This window comes from Myiozetetes cayanensis, unplaced genomic scaffold (genome assembly GCF_022539395.1).
Source record: "Myiozetetes cayanensis isolate MyiCay16 unplaced genomic scaffold, myiCay2020 scf4, whole genome shotgun sequence".
NCBI classification, from domain to species: domain Eukaryota; kingdom Metazoa; phylum Chordata; class Aves; order Passeriformes; family Tyrannidae; genus Myiozetetes; species Myiozetetes cayanensis.
The window spans coordinates 16,204,896-16,226,018 of NW_026087631.1; the positions used below are offsets into that span (position 1 = coordinate 16,204,896).

General features: G+C 36.8%; 1 protein-coding gene across 3 annotated transcripts in view; it reads right to left on the minus strand.

Moving 5' to 3' along the window:
• The window catches only part of SRFBP1 (serum response factor binding protein 1), a 62,767-nt gene extending 42,243 nt beyond the window's left edge, over window positions 1–20,524 (minus strand). The window contains exons 1-3 of one of the 3 annotated variants that reach the window (XM_050329040.1): window positions 20,489–20,524; window positions 3,248–3,336; window positions 2,079–2,151 (exon numbers count right to left, since the gene is read on the minus strand). In XM_050329040.1, coding sequence (XP_050184997.1) covers window positions 2,079–2,151; window positions 3,248–3,336; window positions 20,489–20,509 — 183 coding nt within the window. In that variant the 5' untranslated portion in view covers window positions 20,510–20,524. Of the gene's footprint in view, window positions 1–2,078; window positions 2,152–3,247; window positions 3,337–3,673; window positions 3,779–6,083; window positions 6,228–20,488 lie in introns of those variants that run through there. The other 2 variants (XM_050329039.1, XM_050329041.1) reach the window with 2 other exon arrangements.
• Between the last annotated feature and the right edge of the window lie 599 nt (window positions 20,525–21,123).

The following is a 21,123-nucleotide window of genomic DNA, read 5'->3' on the forward strand; positions in this document are numbered from 1 at the left end:
TCCACACAATGAAACTGCTAGAAGAGAGCTGGCTTGTATTATCCAGACTACGTTGCAACTTCATTGACCATTTACCATTTTTATTCCGTCCACTCTTTCCTAAAAATTCTAAAATTAAGCAAAGAGCTTTTTATGAACCTTTTGATTAATAACTTAGGTCAAAAGGCTGCTGGGAGTGAGGTTACACCAATATAAAATTTTCCACGATCTCAAATAACATTACTGGTTTGTGTGAAAGCTGTCTTTTTACCTTTCCACGCTGAATGAGCAATATTTCTATGCCAACACTAAAAGGCTCTCTTAATCTAGAAATCAACAGTGGTAAAAAAAATATGTAAACAACTAGTGCCTTTCAGGTTGTGATTCATAAGAAACAATAATTTTTCTTCTGTCTAAGAAACAAATACACTGTAGAGCTAGTACGTGTCTATTTGTTCATGTTTAAAGACTAAAAATCTCCAAGAAACTAATCCTTTTTGCTATTTTATTAATATAATGGTGCACTGCTTTTAGCAATAAAGACAACTTACAGACCTTATAATTTCAGATAATCAAGTACATTTACTACCTATATGCCCAAGAAGTGGGAGAGTTTTCACTCCTTCTCAGCTGCCTGCTTTGAAGACTCCTCCTTTTCTATAAACTATTTCAAAGTAGAATTTGCCTTCAGCTCTCCAGATTACAAATCTATCCTCCCTTGAAAACCACTCCTAAAGTTACCACTTAAAAGTCCTACACTAACCATCCCAACTGAAGAAACAGCTTGAATGTACTTGGCCAAGTCCTGAGTGTAGGCAGGCTTTAAGATGTCTGCATGAGGCAATCCTGGAAGGAAAAGAACCATGTGGACAAAACAAAAACTCCTGGTAATGTGTGCAGAATGAATCTTGCAGTGAAACCCTCTCAAGGGCACTCACAGAAGCCCCATAAAACATGGGCTCGTGAACTCAAAGCTGCAGCACATCTGATTGCTCGATAAATTCTATTAGAAACTGAGACACATAAATTTGCCATTAAAAAAAAAAAAAAAGGAGAAAAAGGAGCAAACACAAGGCCAAGTTTAAGACTGATGGCATGTCAGTAAAGCAGAATGCCTCAATATTACTGCCATGATGCCTGAGCAGTGATTTACCCTTCAATATAGTGCTGCCCATTTTCCCCCTTACTAGTCTGTGAGGACTCTTATTTTGGAAGAACTATGTTAAAAATCCATGATTCCATCTGATGAATGTGGCACAAAGCACATCTAAATCGGTCAATGAGCCTTTCCGGTTACCTTTTTTGGAAGACTAAGATCTGAGCAAGGATGAGGAAAGAAAAGAAGAGACAAACAAACAAAAAATACCCAAAAAAGCACACAGTGGTAAGTATGATTTAATCACTACAGTTGTCAAGGAAACAATCAAACCAGCCACATTGTCTGAAAAAAGTAGTCCTAAAACCAGCCTATGCACGACTCGTGCTCCACTCTTAGGGCTGGAATCAAACCTCCTCTTTCAGCACACAATTTGATGTACTATCAGTTGAAATTGAGAGATCAGTACAAACTATTACAAAGTTGTAAAACTGCTGAAGCATTTTCTGATATGTCATAATATAAAAGATACAAAAACTGTATCAATTTACACCAAGGTGGAAATAAAAAAAAAAGGTCTGACTCAAGCATTACCAGTCTCTTGCAACTAAAATTTCAAACTCCTATAGACCTTTGAAGTTGAAAGTAAAATAAAAGTAGCATTATACTCAGAGCTGGGAGAACAGACTGTACTGTCAGACACACAAAATGTCTCCCATACTCCCCAGCAGCACAAGAACTTTAATTTCTGTCCTTCAATGGTTGCAGTGAAAACTGAGCAGCACACATCCCTAAACAAATTCATGTTTAGCCTGGAAAGTTCAAGATTCAAACTGTCACCTTGAGACATGTAAATATTGATAATTTTCTAGTTGTGTTACAGCAATGTCCAAACTGACTCTGAAAATACTTTAAGTTTCAGTAGTGCAGTTAAAGAAAGCAGACAGTTTTTATTTACTAGAATTATTGCCTCTGATATTGAAATATCTAAACATAGTATTACCTTCATTGCATGGATTTCTTCTATTAATCTCTCAGCTCGTTTTTGGTTCTTTAATTTCAAGTCTTCTGAGCCCCTGCAAATGAAGTCTGTCTTTATTAAGAAAACCCAAGCTTTGTTCACTTTATTTCCCTATGGGCTAATACAAAGTAGCAAAATTAAAAAATCATAAGACAGAGTATAAACACATTCCCTTGTTGTCAAACAAACATTTTAGCAGAGCTGAACATAACCTAATGCTTTTGTTTCTGAACAGAGAAGAAAATACTGAGGATTTACCAGAGCAATATGAAAGATAAAATGTAATTAGAAAATGTTTTAGAATTTATTAGATGTCTAATAGATTATTAATGTATTATTAATTATATATAATGTATCTAATAGATTTAGATTATTAGAATTATTAATGTATTAGAAAATTAGAAAAACCACAATTCATATCAACAATAGGAGACACTAATATCTCAAATATATATACTTTATATATATTACATATTGCACATTAATACATATATGATGATTTTTTGATCTATAATATTCAAATATAGAAGTTCATTGGGCTTTTTATTTTGCACAACTTGCTAAAATTGTGAGAAGAGTATGCTCAATTTACACTTTGAAGACAGTAACAGATGTATCTCATACTATCTCAAATAAGACACATTGTAAACTACTTGAGGCCAGTAATCTTTAAAAACAATCTACAAAACATGGTTTTAACTGTTTATGTAGTACTAATTAGTACTATTAAAAATCAAGTATGACCCGTTTATCTATGCCAACTGTAACTATGTTTTGCTATAGAATCTTGAAGACAACTGCAGTGAGAAAACATTGTGTAACTCAAGTTCAACAGTAGAATAATCCAAAAGATCAGGTCTGACACTTTTAAAAGTGCTGTGAAAAGTTCTGTGATTCAGATTAGCTTCCAACGCACTAAATCCTATTAAAAAAAAAAAATTCCTATCAATTCTTCTCTATGAAAATGCTTTTAGTTACTATTTCTAGTCTATCCAAAATATGTAGACAAGTCAAACAGAATTTATGTATTTTAGTGCCTAAATTTTTAAGTGTAGTACATTTTTCTTCCACTTCTCCATTTTTTTGGAAAACAATTAAGATACTGCCTGATTTACAAACACACAAACAAGAACACTGTATTTAAAACTGACTTTTTCAGCTTTAATTTCCCGATGTGTCTGGTTAGTCTGCGAATAGTCAGGACTCTGGCCTTCTTCACATCTTTTCTCATCTTCACAACCTGTCAGAAATATGGGAGACATTATGAAGCTTGTTTTCCTAGATTAGTTTCCATACACAATACATTCATTATATTGACTTAAATTAAAAAAATTAGTTCAACAAAATGAACTATTTTTGAAAACAAAGTGCATTCCCTCACATTCCCTCCTAAATCCCAGTTCAAATGAATTCAGATTTCACTTAAAATCAAACTGCTCCCATAAACATCTGAGGAAGAACAACCAACAGTCTAAAAATGTGTCTGAGGTCTCAACAGAAGACAAGACATTCCTAACTAGCCATGCTTTAATATTATTCTTAGAGCTAGACTCAGTTAGAGATTTGAAAAGACTCACCTTTTGCCTTCACTTTGCATATTTTTGTCCCAGTGAAACAGCACTAGTACTTTTCCATTGGTACATAATACCTGGTTAGTATATATACCCTGCGCAGAGACCATAAAGATCAGGCTATATAACTTACTTTAAAAAAAAAAAAAAAAAGGGAAACACATACTTAGCCCACCTGATTATGTTTGTAGCTCAGGTAACTCACACAAGCAAGTTTTTAAGCCCTCAGCTATATTCAGGAGTGGCTTGACTGAAGGTTGAATCAGCCAGAGCAAAACCATTCCCAGCACATGCTGATTGGCAGCCTCTCCTCTGCCAGGGAAGGGAAGAAACATATGGAGCCAAAAAGCATGGAAGGAGAATTGGGAGGGGAATCATAGGGAGAGCAACGTTACTGTCACTTGCACCAAGAGAAGTGTAAAGGTAAAGGTTTTTGGACAAGAACAACTGACCTAAAATTGGTCTCCTGTTCCAAAATTGTTACAGACAAGGTCAGTACTTACCTTAGTTATCCTAGTGAAAATAATTGTGCACACAGGTCTACTTACAAAGGCATTTCTACTTCAGTTAACAGCAGAAACCATATGCCAAAAAGCACCCAGTGCCAAGTCTCTGCAGCACTGCTCAAGTCTTAACATGCTAAAGGAACAAATCCTACCATTTGCCATCTAGGCATGCAGATATTTCTTTTTTGTAAGACTAAAATTATCACAGCTCCCTAGATTACATCTTCCTCTAAACGGAAGAAAGAAAATAATGCATCTTCTGGTTGAATATCTCTTTGATACTATGTACACTCAATGAGTTTGGAACTTAGATGCAAACTGGGTATGCCTTCTTAGAAAGTGTGGGGAGGCTGGGGGTTTGGTTATTTTATTACCATTAAAAACACCCACAAGCTACAAATGTATTTGAATTTAAATAACTCTTACCTTCCATCTTAGTTACTGTGTATACAAACATGAAGTATATTTAACTTTCTCTCAAAAAAATTTTGTCATGTATTTTTTTTAGAAATATTAATGCAGACACAGCATGTTTCCAGGGCCTACAGGAGCCAAACTCCAGCCTCCCCTGCTGCCAGCCAATGAAGGCTGTATAGACATGAGAGCAGGAATGAGGGAAGGTATTCGCTCTTTGGCAGACTAGGCATATCAATTTATATAATCCAGTCACTTCTTTCACACGGGACAGTATGCATCAACTTGTGTTCTCAGAAGTACTCATAAAGTTCTCAAGAAAGCAGAGAGTTCTTTGGGAAAGAAATCAAAAAAGTTTAGCTTCAGATTTGCAGTGTGCCTGTAACAATGGGGCTCAGACCACCAGGGTGGCTCCTAGGCTCAATGTTGCAAAGTGAGAGAGGCAACTTAGTCTTGAATTAAAAAAATCAAAAAACCAAACCAACAGATAAAAAACCCAACCAACCAACCTAAACTCCACCAAGTACAGTCATGACTTTTCAAAAATAATAACAAATATTTATTCATAATAAGGTATTTTTTATAAATAGTTCAAGAAAACACAACAAGAAGTCTTTGCACTGAAACTTGAGGGTCAGACTTAACTATGCTTTAAGACCATGCATAAGGATTTATAATCTACTCAGAGGTCACAGTAAGCACAAAAGAATAAACACAAGCAAAACTCAAACCAAACAATTTCTTCTATCAATAGAAACACATTTTAAGATTCCTGGAAATTAGGGAAGTCTGAAATTGTAAGTGGAAATAACCACTTCAAGGATTACTCTGAACAAAGAACAAGAGATGCTTTCATTTGTTGAAGACATTTCTTTATTCTGTAGGAAAACACTACGAGACACTTTAGCTGTTGCTAGTTATTAATAGTGCCAAATACCTGTATTTATGAATTGTTAATAATAGATAATGTCAAAGTAAGAATAGATATGGATTACACATAAACTATTATATCTAAAAGAAATCACAGAGGAAATGAACTCACTTTTAAGAAATAAGCCTAGGTGGTAACACATAGCATGAAGGCACATGAGCATCTTTCCAGAGTTATGGTTATGAATAAAAATCACATGCATTCTGCACTTTCACAGTACACTATGTTTCTATTACTACAGATCCTAAACAAAGATGAAACACAAAAAAATTCCATGACCGCATGTTTTCCACAAAGAAAGGCACCATCAACCCAAGAGCATGCAACTTGCAGCAAGGACTGTCACAAAACATGAGGTGTACCAGCCAACTGCACACAAAGCAGTTCAAGCCATAGGCAGACAACAGCTGCTGCTGCTTCAAGAAAGGAAAAACGAACAGCACAGCTGAGAATCAGCAGATTAGTAGGCAGACTAGAACTAGAAATTCTCTCCTGCAATTCACCTTTTCCAAGGAGTGTACGTTACTGAGGGGGATTATAACATGCTGATTTCAGCACAACCTACATTCCATTGATACTTGGCACGTGGCTCCCAGTACTCTCTGCTACTCCTGGCAGCATCTGGCAGTAAAATGAGCCCTGATTTGAATGGATAGGTACAAATGACATAGTACAAAGGAACAAGAAGGTACATATCAAACCAAGATGGTGACTTCTAGCAAAGAATCCATCTAACAAGTGTGTGTTTAAACGTATCACAAGAACTGTACTTAACCCAGAATTTACAGCTGAGAAAGGAAAAAACTAATAGCTTCAGCCACTTTGCCTTCCTATTCCAGGTTAACCCTGAAGGGTTAATAAGCATTTCCAGAGATTTGCTATGTTGTGTGGTAGTCCAATCAGGCTTTCTGAATCCTCAGCATATCCAAGCCCTTCTCATGCCAAGCAGAAGGAATTAAGGGAGAGAAACCAACACAGGATTACTTAATTGTACCTTTGATCTCTTAAGTTTCCTTCTAGGTTTTTTTGTTTTGTTTTGTTGTTATGTGGTTGGATTTTTTTCCCCCATGAAAATACTTCAGTTAGAACACTGGTATTTCACTCATAGTTACAAATTAATTTCAACTAACAAAAGTCTTGGAAGGGCTGAATCAGTGCCTGAATCAGTGTTAGACTGTCTGGAAAGGGCTTTGGATCACAGACACTATGCTTTTAAATTAATGGGACGTGGTTACTGAACATAAAATACAAGACAAGACACATGTGTAATAGAATAGAAAGTTATTTTAAGAGCCTTCCCTAATTTAGCTGTTTCAAAAAAACTTGTATCAAAATTTTCAAGTTTCCTTAAGAGAAACCTAAGTTATTTTTAGATAAAACAACTCCAAAAAATCAGGTTTTGGTTCCAAAATCCAAAATCACTACAGAACGATCCTCATATTAGGGATGGCAACAAAAATACACCAAGGAATGTGGACAAAATGACAGTGTAGGTGCAATATTACATTCAAATCCACATGACTAGTCAAAGGTATTTGCCTTCACATTTTTTAAACAACAGCAGCAAAGTTCTCAAAGGAACATTACATTAAAATAAAATGTTATACTTGGCCACTTCTGAAACTTGTTTTGAGGTCTGTACAGGCAACATGCCTCCAAACTAAGCTAGTGTTCAGCCAATTAGAAAAAAATAAAGTGTGACTAAAGATTTGTAGATGTATCAAGAAAGGTACGTGCCTACTCTGAACTATAGTATCAACTGTACTTGAACAAAAAAAAAAAAAATCCAATACCATTCTTTAAAAAAAATCCAGGAGATTATGAGAAGCACTAACCTGTTTCTGCCTATGATTCATTTGAGTATATTCTATTCAAAAAGCACCGAAATACTAGAACAACTGTGAAGAAAAAGTAAAAGTGGTACTGTACATGAAATTACCTGAAGGACCCAGAATGTCTTAAATACTTCTTAACTCAAAGTTACTAGAAGTTAACTTAGGCAGTCAGCCCTGGCTATCCAAAATGCATGAAAGCCAATAAACTGATGGACATGTCTTTTTCCTCTAAGCAGCCTGAAGCACATACAACTGTTCTTCTTGGGTTTCAGCCCATGAGGTACTGAATATTTTGGTTGTGACCCAATAATGCACTTAAATTATTAAATCCTTAAACAACCAGCACTAGACAGACCAGAATTTCTTCATCTACTTCTGCTTTATGCCAGCACACAGTCTACTCCTAGTTCTAGTACAAGCAACCAGAAAAGACAAATCATTTTGTTCTCAAGTAAGGACACTGCATCTAACCTCACCTAAAAAAACTAATTGTGAGAGTTTATAACATTGTGAAATATCCATAACGTTGAACAAACATACACCCAGAGGTCAAACAGAGGCCTCCAGACTTTTCCCCCAGCATGGTAAAGTCTCTCCCCTATGAAGACTGTCTTCAAGGCCCAGACACAAATGCAAAAATATTTCATTTTACAATTTGAAGATATCACTCCTAAAGCAATGTTCTGTAATTTGACACAAACATGTCCAAATCCATCTTGCAATATAAGTCTAGTGAATGGACGATAGGAAAAAAATGAAATTGTAGGTACAAGATATACCTCAGTCCTCATGGATTCTCTTAATGCCAAGAACACCCTTGCAGGGTGAAATGAGAGCCTCACACTATTAAGATTAAAATGACTCAAAGCAAAAGGAAAAAATATTTGAGTGTGCCCAAAAGTATGTAATACTTTTTTGATTTTACTGCAATAAAAGATTTACTTTTTAACTCACTCAAGTTTAATCAGTGCTGGTAAAGTAGAAAGGGAACGTCATTAAAAACACACTAAAATCAGTTGTTTGTACAATGGTTTTTTTAAAAAAGTTTTGCAAATTGTTTAAATTACACATCAACAAATGTCAAAGCAAGAAATCCAGGTTAAAAAAAAAAAACAACCAAACAATAAACAGAAGGTGAAATGTATTTAAGTTGAGTATTCAAGCTCTCTTCAATACAAGAAAAACATGGAACTAAGTAATGTTTCAGTTCTCACTGATCTTCTTTCCTTTCCTCATTTTAGGGCACATCAAAAGCACTGGTTTAATTTTATAGTTTCTTGGCAGTCTTCTAACCAAGAAATTACCATGGCAACAGAGCATTCTCAATGTTAATTTTTGGTGCTATTTGGCAACAGCAAGTTTTAAAATTCAAAACACCTGCAGCTGGATCACATATTAGCCAGAACTAACAATAGTACATAATCTTTTGAGTGAATAATCTAAGTGAAAAAATGTTTCTGGAACTTCATTACAAATATTTCTCTCTATTATCTGGAATGTCAACTTGAAAGATCTAATGATTTTTAGATTCTTAGGAAAAGTTAGCAATTGCCAAATTTCCTTTTTTCTTTTTTTTTTTTTTCAAAAAGAATCCCTATATTACGGTATATATTTTATAGATGTCAAAATATGCAGAAATAGGCAATTGTAGACTTAAGAGTTTCACATATTTGCATTATGAAAACATCTATGAGTAGGATGGTAAAGGCAACAAGAACAACACAACACACCTGTGTAGAGTATCACGGTTCAGTTCTGGGTCAATTTTATACAAAAATATACCACAAAAAAGAATGTATAAGCAAAACAAAACAAGGTGAATTTTCAGCCAGATCAGTTTCCTAAACTGTTTTCCCTCACGGTCACAGGAATATTAGCTAGTTCCAGGGCAAAACAGAAAAGTAAGAATGTGCAGAAGGAGACAGAGATGGACTACAATAAACCAGATTACAATAAACGAGCTACCCCTTTACTTAATTTACATATCAAATGCCAGATAGTGCTAAGGAAGATAGTTTTTTTGTTAGTTTGTGCCATACCAATGTGGTGTTAATCTTGCTTTTGCTGTCTTCAGCTACATGCAGCAAACAGGTGTGAATCACGTGGATTCAATTATACTCCCATACATCTAACAAAATGCACAGTTCATGAAACATGAGCAAATTCTTCTGGATTAAACTATTGCACCCTGCTGCTGAAAGCAGGCAGAAGTGCCACCAGTAGCTGGAGGCATCCATAAAGCTTCTCAGGCCTCTGGACACTCCCCCCCATCAGGTTCCCAGAGAGGGCTGCTGAAGATGAATGAAAAAAACCACACTGCGCACTTGGGCATATTTCCACCTTCCTCAGAGGAAAAGTACTGCACATACTCCTTGTGAGTTACTGTCAAACCCTTCCTCCACAGTGTGCCCATGTTGCTTTCTTTGTACTTTCTCAACTGAATCACTGAAATATGAGTTTCTTTATTCAATATAGCACTGTATTTCCTCCTGCATGGAGAATAGTTGTCATTTCTAGCATAATTTCTCCAAGTGGAAACCACAATGAGTACCATTTTCATCTCAAGGTTTTGCAAAGCAATTCCAAATATCTAAGATAGTTGGGAGGGAGTAAGACTAGCCTAGAACTACTTGCTCATTGCCAAAGACCAAAATGTAATAGATTTACTGCTTCAAAGTCGGTGTCTCACTGCATGGAGTCAGACTCTATGTAGTAGTTCAGAAAGTATTCAAGTCCAAACCAGAATCATGAGCTGGCTAGACACATTTCTAAACCCTACATCAACAGCAGTAGTTGTAAACATCCAGATAAGAAAAACTGTGACACACTAGCCTAAAGATGTGATATTACATTTCATACCTAACCACATGGAAATAAAAATTATACAAGTCTTCCAAAACACAGGACTACCTGAAGGTGATGTCTAACTCTCTATTTAATTAATCAGCTGCATTAGATTTTGAAAACTCCTACCTAGCACTCTGCTAAAAATATTTCCATGGAATGTTGTAGGAGGATGTGATCTAGGCAGTCAATACACCAAAGCTCAAATCAATCCCATGTCTAGGATTTCTTAATTAGACCAGACCTCCAGCTAGAAGCTACATGTGAATTTCACACCTCCCTAAGCTTTAATTTTACAGGAAGACAGTAACAGTAGTGAGAAGAATTATTAGGATGAACACACAAAAATAAATAATGTGAGTGCTGAGGGCTTTTCTCCCTTTTCAAATGATGAACCTTTTAAAATCAGATGAAAAGAAGCACTGCTCCCAAGGTAACATTATGAATCTACGTTATTTGCATAATCTGAAACATAACACCATACCTTGCCGATTCTGTCTCACCACCAACCTGTGTAACTTTTTACATTAATTATATGGGTTGCAAACATGATCCAAACCTGTAGAGTTGAACTGTCATCATGAAAAGAAAATTGTTGCACAACTGGGTAAGACACCGTTCCCGTAACAGATACAGAAATGCAACCACAGTGTTTCCAGTATTAATTTGGAGGTATGGGTGGTGGTGTGATTGCTTTGGCTTGGGATTGTCATTTTTTCTCTTTTTTTTCCCCTCCTTTAAGACGCATTATCACATTGCTTGTTCATCTTTTTCCACTTAAAGTAAAATAAGCACCTTTCTGTAAAACTTCATGGTTGTCAAAAAAAGACAGTCAAAGAAGTTCACAAACTTATACCTCTATTCTAAGGATATTTTAAAAAATTAAGCATTTCACTAGATATCATTCCATCTTGCATGAAAAGTAGCAGCAGAGCTGCTGACAGCTCAGCTGACAGGACAAATCAGTGCATCAGATCATTTTCTCCTCACTCTACCTTGGTGGGATTACCTCAGACATAGGTATCAGTCACTTGAAAAAATGCACAGTAGAAATGTTTACTAGAGAGGAATGGTATGAGTGCATAAACTTTGGCAAACTGTGAACATAGCACTCCTCCCTTATATTCTTCTGTACCTTCTCTCATTTCCTTTTACATAGCACTTAACTGTTCAATATTCACAGAATCACAAAACAGTTTGGTTGAACTCAGTGTTTTGCGTGGATCCCATGGAACAAGCAGGACATCTGCAACTAGAACAGGTTGCTAAGAGCACATCCAACATGGCTTTGAGTATTTCCAGGGATGGGGCATCTATCACCTCTCTGGGCAACTTGTTCAAATGTTTCAACACCCTCACTGAAAAAAACTTCTAACATGTAGTCTTATTCAAACCTTTTCTAGTTTGAAACCATTACCCCTTGTCCTATTGCAACAAGCCCTATTAAAAGGTCTGCCCCCATCTTTCTTATAAGCCACCCGGAAGTACTGAAAGGCTGCAACACAGTCTCCCTGGAGTCTTCTCCAGGCTCAACAGCTCCAACTCTCCATTTTTTCTCATAGGAGAGGTGTTCCACCCCTCTGATCATTTTAGTGGCCTTGCTCTGGACCCACTTGAACAGGTCCATGTCTTTCCTGTACTGACAACTCCAGAGCTGGATGCAGTGCTCCAGGATGGGGTCTTACAAAAGCAGAGTAGAGGGGCAGAATCTCCTCCCTCACCTTGCTGGTCACACTGCTTTTGATACAGCCCAGAACACGATTGGCTTTCTGGGCTGCAAATGCACACTGCTGGCTCATGTTCAACTTTTCATGACCCACAAGTCCTCCTCTATAGGGCTGTTCTCAATTCCTTCATCTCCCAGCCTGTACTGATACCAGGCTGCCTCAGCTCAGGTGTGGGATCTTGCACTTGGCCTTATTGTGCCTTGTGAGTTTTAAAATAAGAAGCTAGTAAATTGCACTTGATTAAGTATGTGTTTCAAGGGTTCTCCTATCATTTGTCTATCCAGCCTATTCTTTGCATGTTACAGTTCACTTTCAAGAAACTACATGACTTGGGCATTCATGGATCATCCATCCCTCAACAACAGGCCACCGATGTTCTGCGGCCAAACAGCATGTCAACAGTCACACTGTCTGACTCATATTAGCATGCACCTTTGCTCTGGCATTAAGTAAAACATCAAGATTTATTTCTGAACCACAACACAACTGCTCAGCTCCAGCTGTAAGGTGATCATTCTGCTTGTATAAAGGTACTAACTGAGGGTGGGATGTGAATGGGAAAACAGGGAGAGCAGCAGCTGCATGTCAATTAGCCCAACCAGAATGCATGCTGCCCCCTCTTTTTGCACTGGTAGAACTGATTTCAAACCATTCATGCATTCACTTGTTCTAGCAGTGCTTTGGAAAACACCCATTGACATGGTCTGTACCCAGAAAGGTGGTGCAGCTTATGATGGATGTAATAAGTAAGCTGACAATCAGCATCTGAGCTAACTCAAAGCTTAAGATGGAAATTCTGAAGACTGCCAGCCAAACTGATTCTTCTATGTATAATTTTGCTTTTTGATAGTTTATTTAGACTTGAAATTCATTAATCATTACATAAATTTGTAAAACTACTTTTAATTAACATTGATGTTATGATAAATTACATGCAAAAAAAAAAAAAATAGGGAAACCGTATCCTATCCTACATTTAAAACATATTGTGTCCATGTCAACTTACAAGTTCCTCTTCACTTTATTTTCCAAAATTTAAATTTTAAAAATTTCTTAGTTACTCAGTATTTCCAATTAAGTTTACTTAATGATCATTTTTGCTAAGAGATGGTGGCATTGGTCTCCTAAATCACCATAACTTCAAGAATTGAGTGCCAGTATGCTACAACTTTTCCCAGGTATTCTGAAAGACTGGAATGCCAAAACCGTATATTTATTAGCCTGGTTTCTGAGGAAATTAGGTTTGTCAGCACATTTTTTTTTGTCTGTCAGTATCCCTCTCCAGTAACTTTTGGGCTTATTAAACAGAAACCAAGGTTGACAAATCAGCACAGGCCAGAGCTCCTACACATTTTGTGAAGACTAGTAGCCAAGTAGAAGATAAGAACTAAAATTAGCATGCCTAGCATGGAAGAAATCCACAAGCAGAATTCAAATCTTTTCCATTTTGGCTGCCAAATAGTACGTGCATACTCATTTGCCAGCATGTCTGGCTCCAAACCAGCCACAGAACACCAGTCACATCTCCTGATCGTCCAAACAGGTGGGAAAAAGACCATAAATACAGTTATAGAGAGCACTCAAAGAGAGCAACCCCAAGCATAACAGTCTAAAAACTTGTAGAGACAGAGGAATAACTGAGCATACTCATATGAAGTCTTAAGGAACACTGGTCTAAAGCTGTAACATGCCAGGCATCACTAGTTCTCAGCTTACACACACAATACATTTTATTCTTACCACATTCTTTGGACTGATGTTTTTAATCTGGTGATTGAAATTTCCAGGGAAATTAGAACCCTGACGATTTGTTGAATGGAATAGAAGAACGAAAAGTTCTGTGCAAGATACTTCATGCAAAAAAGATACTTTTATAGTAACTTCAATTACTCTCAGCCTATGCTAGTCTCACACACCAAGAGGCCAGGGAAAGAACGGAAAGCCTGTGCAACGTTACAGCAGCACAGTATTTGCAAAGGATGTAGTTAGACTCATCCACTTCAAAATTTATATTTCGATGTTACTAACACAGTTGTAATTATGCAAGCATAAAAGAATCATTAAAGAAAAATTGTTTTAAGTTCCTTAAACAAATAAAACAAAGTAGTTGAGGACTGATCAAGTTGGAGAAATACCTACTAGATCACTTTTCCACTTCCCTATAAATCTGAAGAATAATAAAAAAAATACACTAAATACCACAATTTTTATATTGACCACAAATATAGGTATAGCCTACATTGTGAAAACTGAAATTAAAAGTATCTGATCTTATTATAAGAACAATAAACTTTTTCTTATTATTTTAAACTATTTTTCTTCAAACTCTTCCTCTGTAAAGTTTATCCCTCTCTGTACAAGTAAGATGAGGCATAAGCACTGGAAAAGCAAAAGGCTAGAAGGTTCTTTAGGTATGTGAAAACTCCTATCAAAAAAGGTGAACAATCAACTCTCAACAAAATTAACAGCTATCAACTCCTGCTGCTAAAGTGAAACTCAGTTTCATTTCTGGATAGAAGCAAACCAGGACTCAAGTTAAGTCTTGCAAAAGTTATAGTTAATTTTCATCATATGAGTAAGTATCACCAGTATTGATACATTTTGGAGGGATAAGCAGGTCTGTACTACACCCTCCTCACAACCTGAAGAAACTTTTGTCATGCAAACATATTTTAAACAGAGGATAAATTTTTCTCCTGTCTCTAATCTGTAACTCCCAAGTGTCTGTTTTCTTGTCAGATGTTCAGATATGACACTTATAAAGTTCAGAATGAAAAAAAATCATCTATATAAATAGTGTTGTAAGATTGTAACAAAAACCTTCACATAGTAAGTAAGTAGAGAAGTATGGCATGGAATAACAGAGCATAATAAGGAAAGCAAGGAATGATGTTTAGTCTAATAAAATGATCAAATAAAAGTTTATGAGTGAAGTTCTAGGAGGTGGAAAAAAAAATCACAAGCACTTTTTTCCCCTGCCTGGAAAAAAAAAAAATTGTTGTGATAAGCACATAGTAAGGATTTAGTAGTCAGGTTTTCAAAGGAAGAAATCCTCTGTTAAAAAGAACAGAAAAGATGTATTTGCAGTTTTACACATTCAAAGTATTTGGTATCTTTGCGTATCTTCCTAAAAAAGATCTGTCTTCTCCTTACGGAAAAAAAGAAAGCTAACAAAAGCAAAATATTTCAGACTTCGTTTACTAATGGACTATCAAGTCTAGCTTCTCATGTGTCTTATGGTGCCCATAGCACAAGGACACTTGGCATGTATGTAAAACACAAGTATCACAACACATTCAATGAGTACAACCCCTACTCAGACCTAGAGTACTCCAGTGACTAGCAATAGCCATGGTCTAAGGAAACACACCATGATAAAAATTGATATAATGGAAATCTAAATTTGCATCACAGATTTTTCTGACTTACACAAGATGAACATTCAGCCTGTGTCAAAGACTACTAAAATCACCAGAATGTGAACTACTGTTGGCTTCAAATGTTCCAATACTATTGGCCTGACAGACTCTGAAATACTAAGCTATTTCTCACATGAAAACTGCTCTTCCATTAAGTTGATTTCTACTCTAATGTGTCTATGACTTAAATTTTTTGTAGGAACGTTTTTCAGTCAGCAGTTACAGATGATGCAAACAAATAAATAAATAAGTATTAAAGAGTGGTACTACCATGTTGTGATAGTTTTCAACTAGGCCTTCCTGGCAACCAGCTCGTAACCAAGAAAGTGGCCACGTTCCCAGTATTCCATGATTTTTATGTAAACGAGGGTATAAATAAGAAGGGAGAGAAGCCTTTGCTCTCTTCTCTTCCGGTGGATCTGAAGGTGCAGGTTCTCTGCTGTCAGTTCTACTCGTGAGGAGGAGGGAAGCCTAGGGAGGCCTTGTTGGCCCTGGGAGGTGGAGAGTGCGGGTGGTCGTTTGGCGCAATTCTGCTGTCTCAAGGAGAGTAGTAAGATTTCCTTTTGTTAGTTCTTCATTGAATTGTTCCCGGGTTTCGATTGTGCATATCTGTTTTAGTTTTCTTTTTGTCCCTTTTTCCCTTTTTCCTTTCCCTTTCTCTTTGGGGGGTAATTGGGGTTCCTTTGCTGTGACACAGTATTTTAATTGCATATAACTGTGTTATATGTAAAAATTTGTATTTTGATATAATTTGGTTGGTTCAGGGATCTTCAGTTTCAAGAGTTTTTTTCCTTTGCCCTGGGAGAACGGGGGAGGGGAAGGTTTTCACTGTGGATTTGAGCATTTGACTGGGAGTCAGGTCTAAACCCTCACACATGTAAGTTACTTTTCAAAATTTCTGGAAGGACAGGAAAAATTTTTGCTAGCGGGAATGGAGAACTATTTTGCTACACTAGTTAGTGTTCCTTATTCCTTAAGAACAGTTTAAAAAGACCCATTTCACGATGAGAATTTTTCATAAACACAAACACATGAGAAAGTCAGTGTTTAAAAGAAATAAAATCTAATCAGCTGTATTATTCCTGGAATTTTCTTCATGACATAAAATAGAAGCTGAGGAAAAGGACAAGTATGAAAAGTAGATAGAATAAAGACCTTAAAATATCACTGTCAGATGTCTGACATACACTATTCATTTAGAAACCGTACCTTCAAACAATTACTTCTCAATCAGTTGCCAAGACATCAGATCTACAAGAGATCTACAACTATCCCAGTATTAATTATTAACAACTCAGAGCAATGCTCAAAGGTTCCTACAAAATCTTCTTTGTTGTGATAGAACAAGTGCTCTCACGTTACCCGTCTGCCCAACAGTATGTTCATTCTCCAGCCATTTAAAACTTCTCTTCTACACCAAGTGCTTGTCCTGCTGGAGGATTCCCTTCTTCTTCAATCTCCAGTTTTTTCTTGCCAAACACAGGTTTCTCCCTTTCCCCTGCTTATGAGCTCTCCTCATTCCTCACCCTATTTTCATCTTGCTCACCCCACTTTTCATTTTGAGGGTTGGAATATTAAAAAAATTACCATCTATCTCTCTGTTCCAGTCCTTCCTTCACTATTCCTCAACTGCTTCATAAGTAAGTAATCACCTTAGCTTCCCTTTTGCTTTATATTGTCTGGAATTCGTATCTTAACATGCAGTATAAGTTAACTCTCCCGAGCTACCAACTTTCTTTGTTGCGTTTCTCCAGAGATATATGCCTCCAATGAAATCCCCTATTCATTCCTCTGAAGCAGCTGCTATTCAAAACAGTCTTTACCAGCCTCTCATGCAACCAGCCTCTACTCACTCATCTCTTCCTACATTAACATACGTGTACATGACCTCATATTTTTTCTAATCTGCTCTCAAAAAGCAGCAAAGAGGATTCACAGAATCATTTACATTGAAAAACACCCTTCAGAACATAAAGTCTAACTATAATCCAAATACTGCCAAGCCAATCACTAAACCATGTCCCTAAAGTGTCAGATCTACATATGTTTTAAATACCTCCAGGGATGATGACTCAACCACTTCCCTGGGCAGCCTGTTACAGCACATGACAACCCTTTAGGTGAAGAAATTTTCCCTAATATTCAATCTAAACCTCCCCTGACACAATTTGATGACATTTCCTCTTGTCTTGTTACATAGAGAAAGAGAACAACACCCACCTCACTACAGCATCCTTTCACGTAGTTGTAGAGTGATAAAGTCTCCCCTTATAAGCACTTCATTTGGTATTAAATACCATATGAATAAACAGTTATCACCGTAACCCTTTGCAACAGAAATAACGTAATACTGATTTTCTTATTATAAAATCAGTGTAAGAATTTTAAATTCCTTTCCCTTATATGATTTAAAGTACAATTAAAAAAGTCACCAAATGTAGTAGCTGGCTTAATTGCTCTTCACCATTGACCTCCACAGTATAAGACAAACTGAAAAAAATTTTATCGTTGCCATACCTAAAAGCAGTTTGCAATGAATTCACAACTGATTACTATTCTCCTTCTAGGAACACTCCCTCCTCCAGGCCCCCAGATTCTATTATGAAAAAGTCTATCACAACCCCTTCCCTTCTACACCCATTGCTTCCTTCTTTATTTGGCAGCAAGCTCCAGACCCTGCAATGCAAAGGTTGCGGAAAGACGTCTGCAATGACAGCACTAAGCAATTACGCACATTTTCTGTAATAGAACCCTTTTTAAAATTGTATTTTGCTCATGCACATATAGCCATAAATTACATCTGACAAAAAAACTACAGTGTACTGCAAGTATCTCACAGTTCCTTTAAAATAAAAGTTACAAAGTTTCCCATGACCATTTGCATGTTTTTTTCATTATAGTACACTACCACACCAAGGAACCACAGATGTTTTGTTTTATGAGAGCATCTTACTAGCCTACGTGGCCTACCACACACACTTTATATAAACCACTTAAGCTAAGAAAAAGTGTTCATTACCATCCCGATGTTCAGTAGTCTGATAACGTCTGTATACAATGGTGCCAGAAGCAAAAAACTGCCTAGTTTGCCAAGCTTAATTGCTTCAGTAATCTGCTGAAACAAAACCTATGTGAATAGCAGATCAGAATTTGCTGCTAATATTAGTAAAACTGATGATGTGGCAACTCTAGAAACTTTAGAAACAGCTGCTGGAACAGTTCCTAGGGAAAAAAAAAAGCCACAATTGCTCAGAATTCTATCTCACAGAGTATAAGTTTGGAAATTTCATAAGCTTTCATAAGACCTTTTCCTTAGGACATTTACATGGTCTGTAAAAGAATGTCAGTAATTTAACACTTCAACTGTTTTAAGCAGAAACCAAGTTGAGTGTAGCACAACTTTCTTCTTCTTCAAGAATCTGTTGTGCCTAGAATTATTAGTAACACAACTAATGCAAGAATTTTTACATGCATTTCCATAGATCTAAAGTGACTGCTGCCAAGTATTCCAGAGTTTAAAGAGAAAACCACGTTTCCTTTCCAACTTTGCATAGACTTGTAATTTACAGAAAAAAAGAGTAGTGATTTGCCAGTATACTAAGAAATTAACTGATGGAAAAGATTAGGTATTTAGTTTTGAATTGTGTAGAAACTTATCCTTTCTCAGGTCTCATAAGTTGTTTATATGCTGTTCAGAGATTTTAGACCACATTTAAGAGACTGTATGACCAGCTTCAAGGAAGTATTTAGACCATATGCAAGTCAGGGATTCCCAGATCTTGGCAGCGCCAGTATTCAGTCATGGCTTAAATTTTGACCACAGAGCATCCTAGACACATTTTCAAAAGCACCTAGGTGCTAGCCACTACACCTTAAGAATAATTTTGGTCCAGGATAAACTTAAAGCTGACTCAAGTTGCACAAGAGACAAGAGTCTCCGATACAGCTTAACCACACTGAGAGATAGCTCAGAACAGTACAAGAACTGTCTAGATGTTGGGGCACTTAACAGAACTGAGAAACATAATATTACAGACTCAGTTCAGTGTGAGGGAGTCTAGAACAAACGCTTCTACTTCAAGGAAGTATGCCTGGGCAGCATACTGGATAGTATGGATAGCTGGATCAAACAAGGCCCATAAACCAGAGAAAAAACAGCAAAAGAGAACTCATCAGTAGACTAGCAAGAAGAATTTTATCAGGAGTAAAGGGTCCTGAATTTCAGTTTTTCCTTTCAGGGAGCTCATGCATTTTATGCTAATTGTTGGATAAGTAGCCCTTGGAGCACTGCCAAGGGCTTTTGCTACAGAAATGCTCCCACTGGTGAAATACATGGACTAGGCTCCCCTCACCCTATAAGATCTCCCTTCTTTGCCAGACAGTAGCCCAGTGATAGTATTTGTTAGTATTTGTGATTAGTGCACTCTGCTGGCCATTGAGATCACAGGATTCAACTCATCGCAGAGTGAGGGAATCTATATATCAGCTTTCTCTACTACTGGAAAGTTTTACAACTAAGCCATTAAACTAAAAATGCTGCATTTCCCCCATCAGACAAAGGCATGCCTTAAAAGACAGTATACTTTAAATTATGAGCAGTAAAACATCACACAACTCAGTTCAATACCAGTTCACTGGTCAGATGCCTCATCTCAAGCCTCCCTTCCCCTTTAGGCAGCTATAGTCATCAGACACGAATATTAAAAGGCCCTAATGGAACTCCTAGATTACCACATAGTCCAGGGGATAGCATACCAAACAGATCTTCAGTGAGATGCCCGGATCACTGCACTGGGGTGGCTGCGCAGTATTTTAGACTGTTTTAAACACCATAGTGCCTATAGCACTCTGTCAGTATTATTCTGAAAGCTTCAATTTCGGATTCTTTTTTTAATCACTGGCAAAGAAGGTCTAGGAACGCACTTTAAAATGTCACAACATACCTTAGGTAACACTAGTCATTCCTGTCTAAAACACTAAAAAATTGAATGCTTACAACAACAGCTCACTTTGATAGGATAGTCCATCTCCACCCTTCCCATTTATCTTTGGTCCCACATTCCTGCAGTTTTTACTCCCTATTAAACCCTGCTACCTTAAATCTGTAGAAAAAGAATACCCTGGCAAAAAATTTATTATGCTTACAGAAAAGGAAGGCAAGACCATGTGGCTGGAATGGGAGAGGAGCAAGGAGAGTGAAAAGCCCTAGATTCAGAAATAGTGAGTCCAGGTGTCCATGAAACCACATTTGGAAAATCACACTCCTTCCAGAGCACGTCACATCTGTCTGAACAGCAAAGCAGTTGTTAAAAAAAAGCTTCAATTTTAAAAACCATCCCAGCTTCTAAAATGTGGGATAAAAAAATAGACAATTAATAAACAAAATCTTAAATTATGTCTGAGTTGTCACCTTAAGTCAACAAAAACAGACAGGTGTATCACATCTGACTGATGTAGCAGTCTGACAAAGGTTGAAAGGAAGATCCTAAGTAAATGTAAGTGAATACTATGGTGAAGTCTAGTATAGAATGTTTCTTGCAGAAATGGTGATCATTCAGTGACTAAAAAACAATGTTAATTTAATTTCTTATCAATTTAAAAATTGCATTTATACAAGCATGCTGGACCTACTATGTAAACAATAGAAATACATAATATGTTAAGGACTATTATATGGGTAAGTAATAAGGTTTTTCATGTTTAGTGCACCTGACAAAAATCATGATGCAGTTCTTGGTTATACAAGTCAGTGCCAGGAGGAAAGAATGACCCTCTCAAAC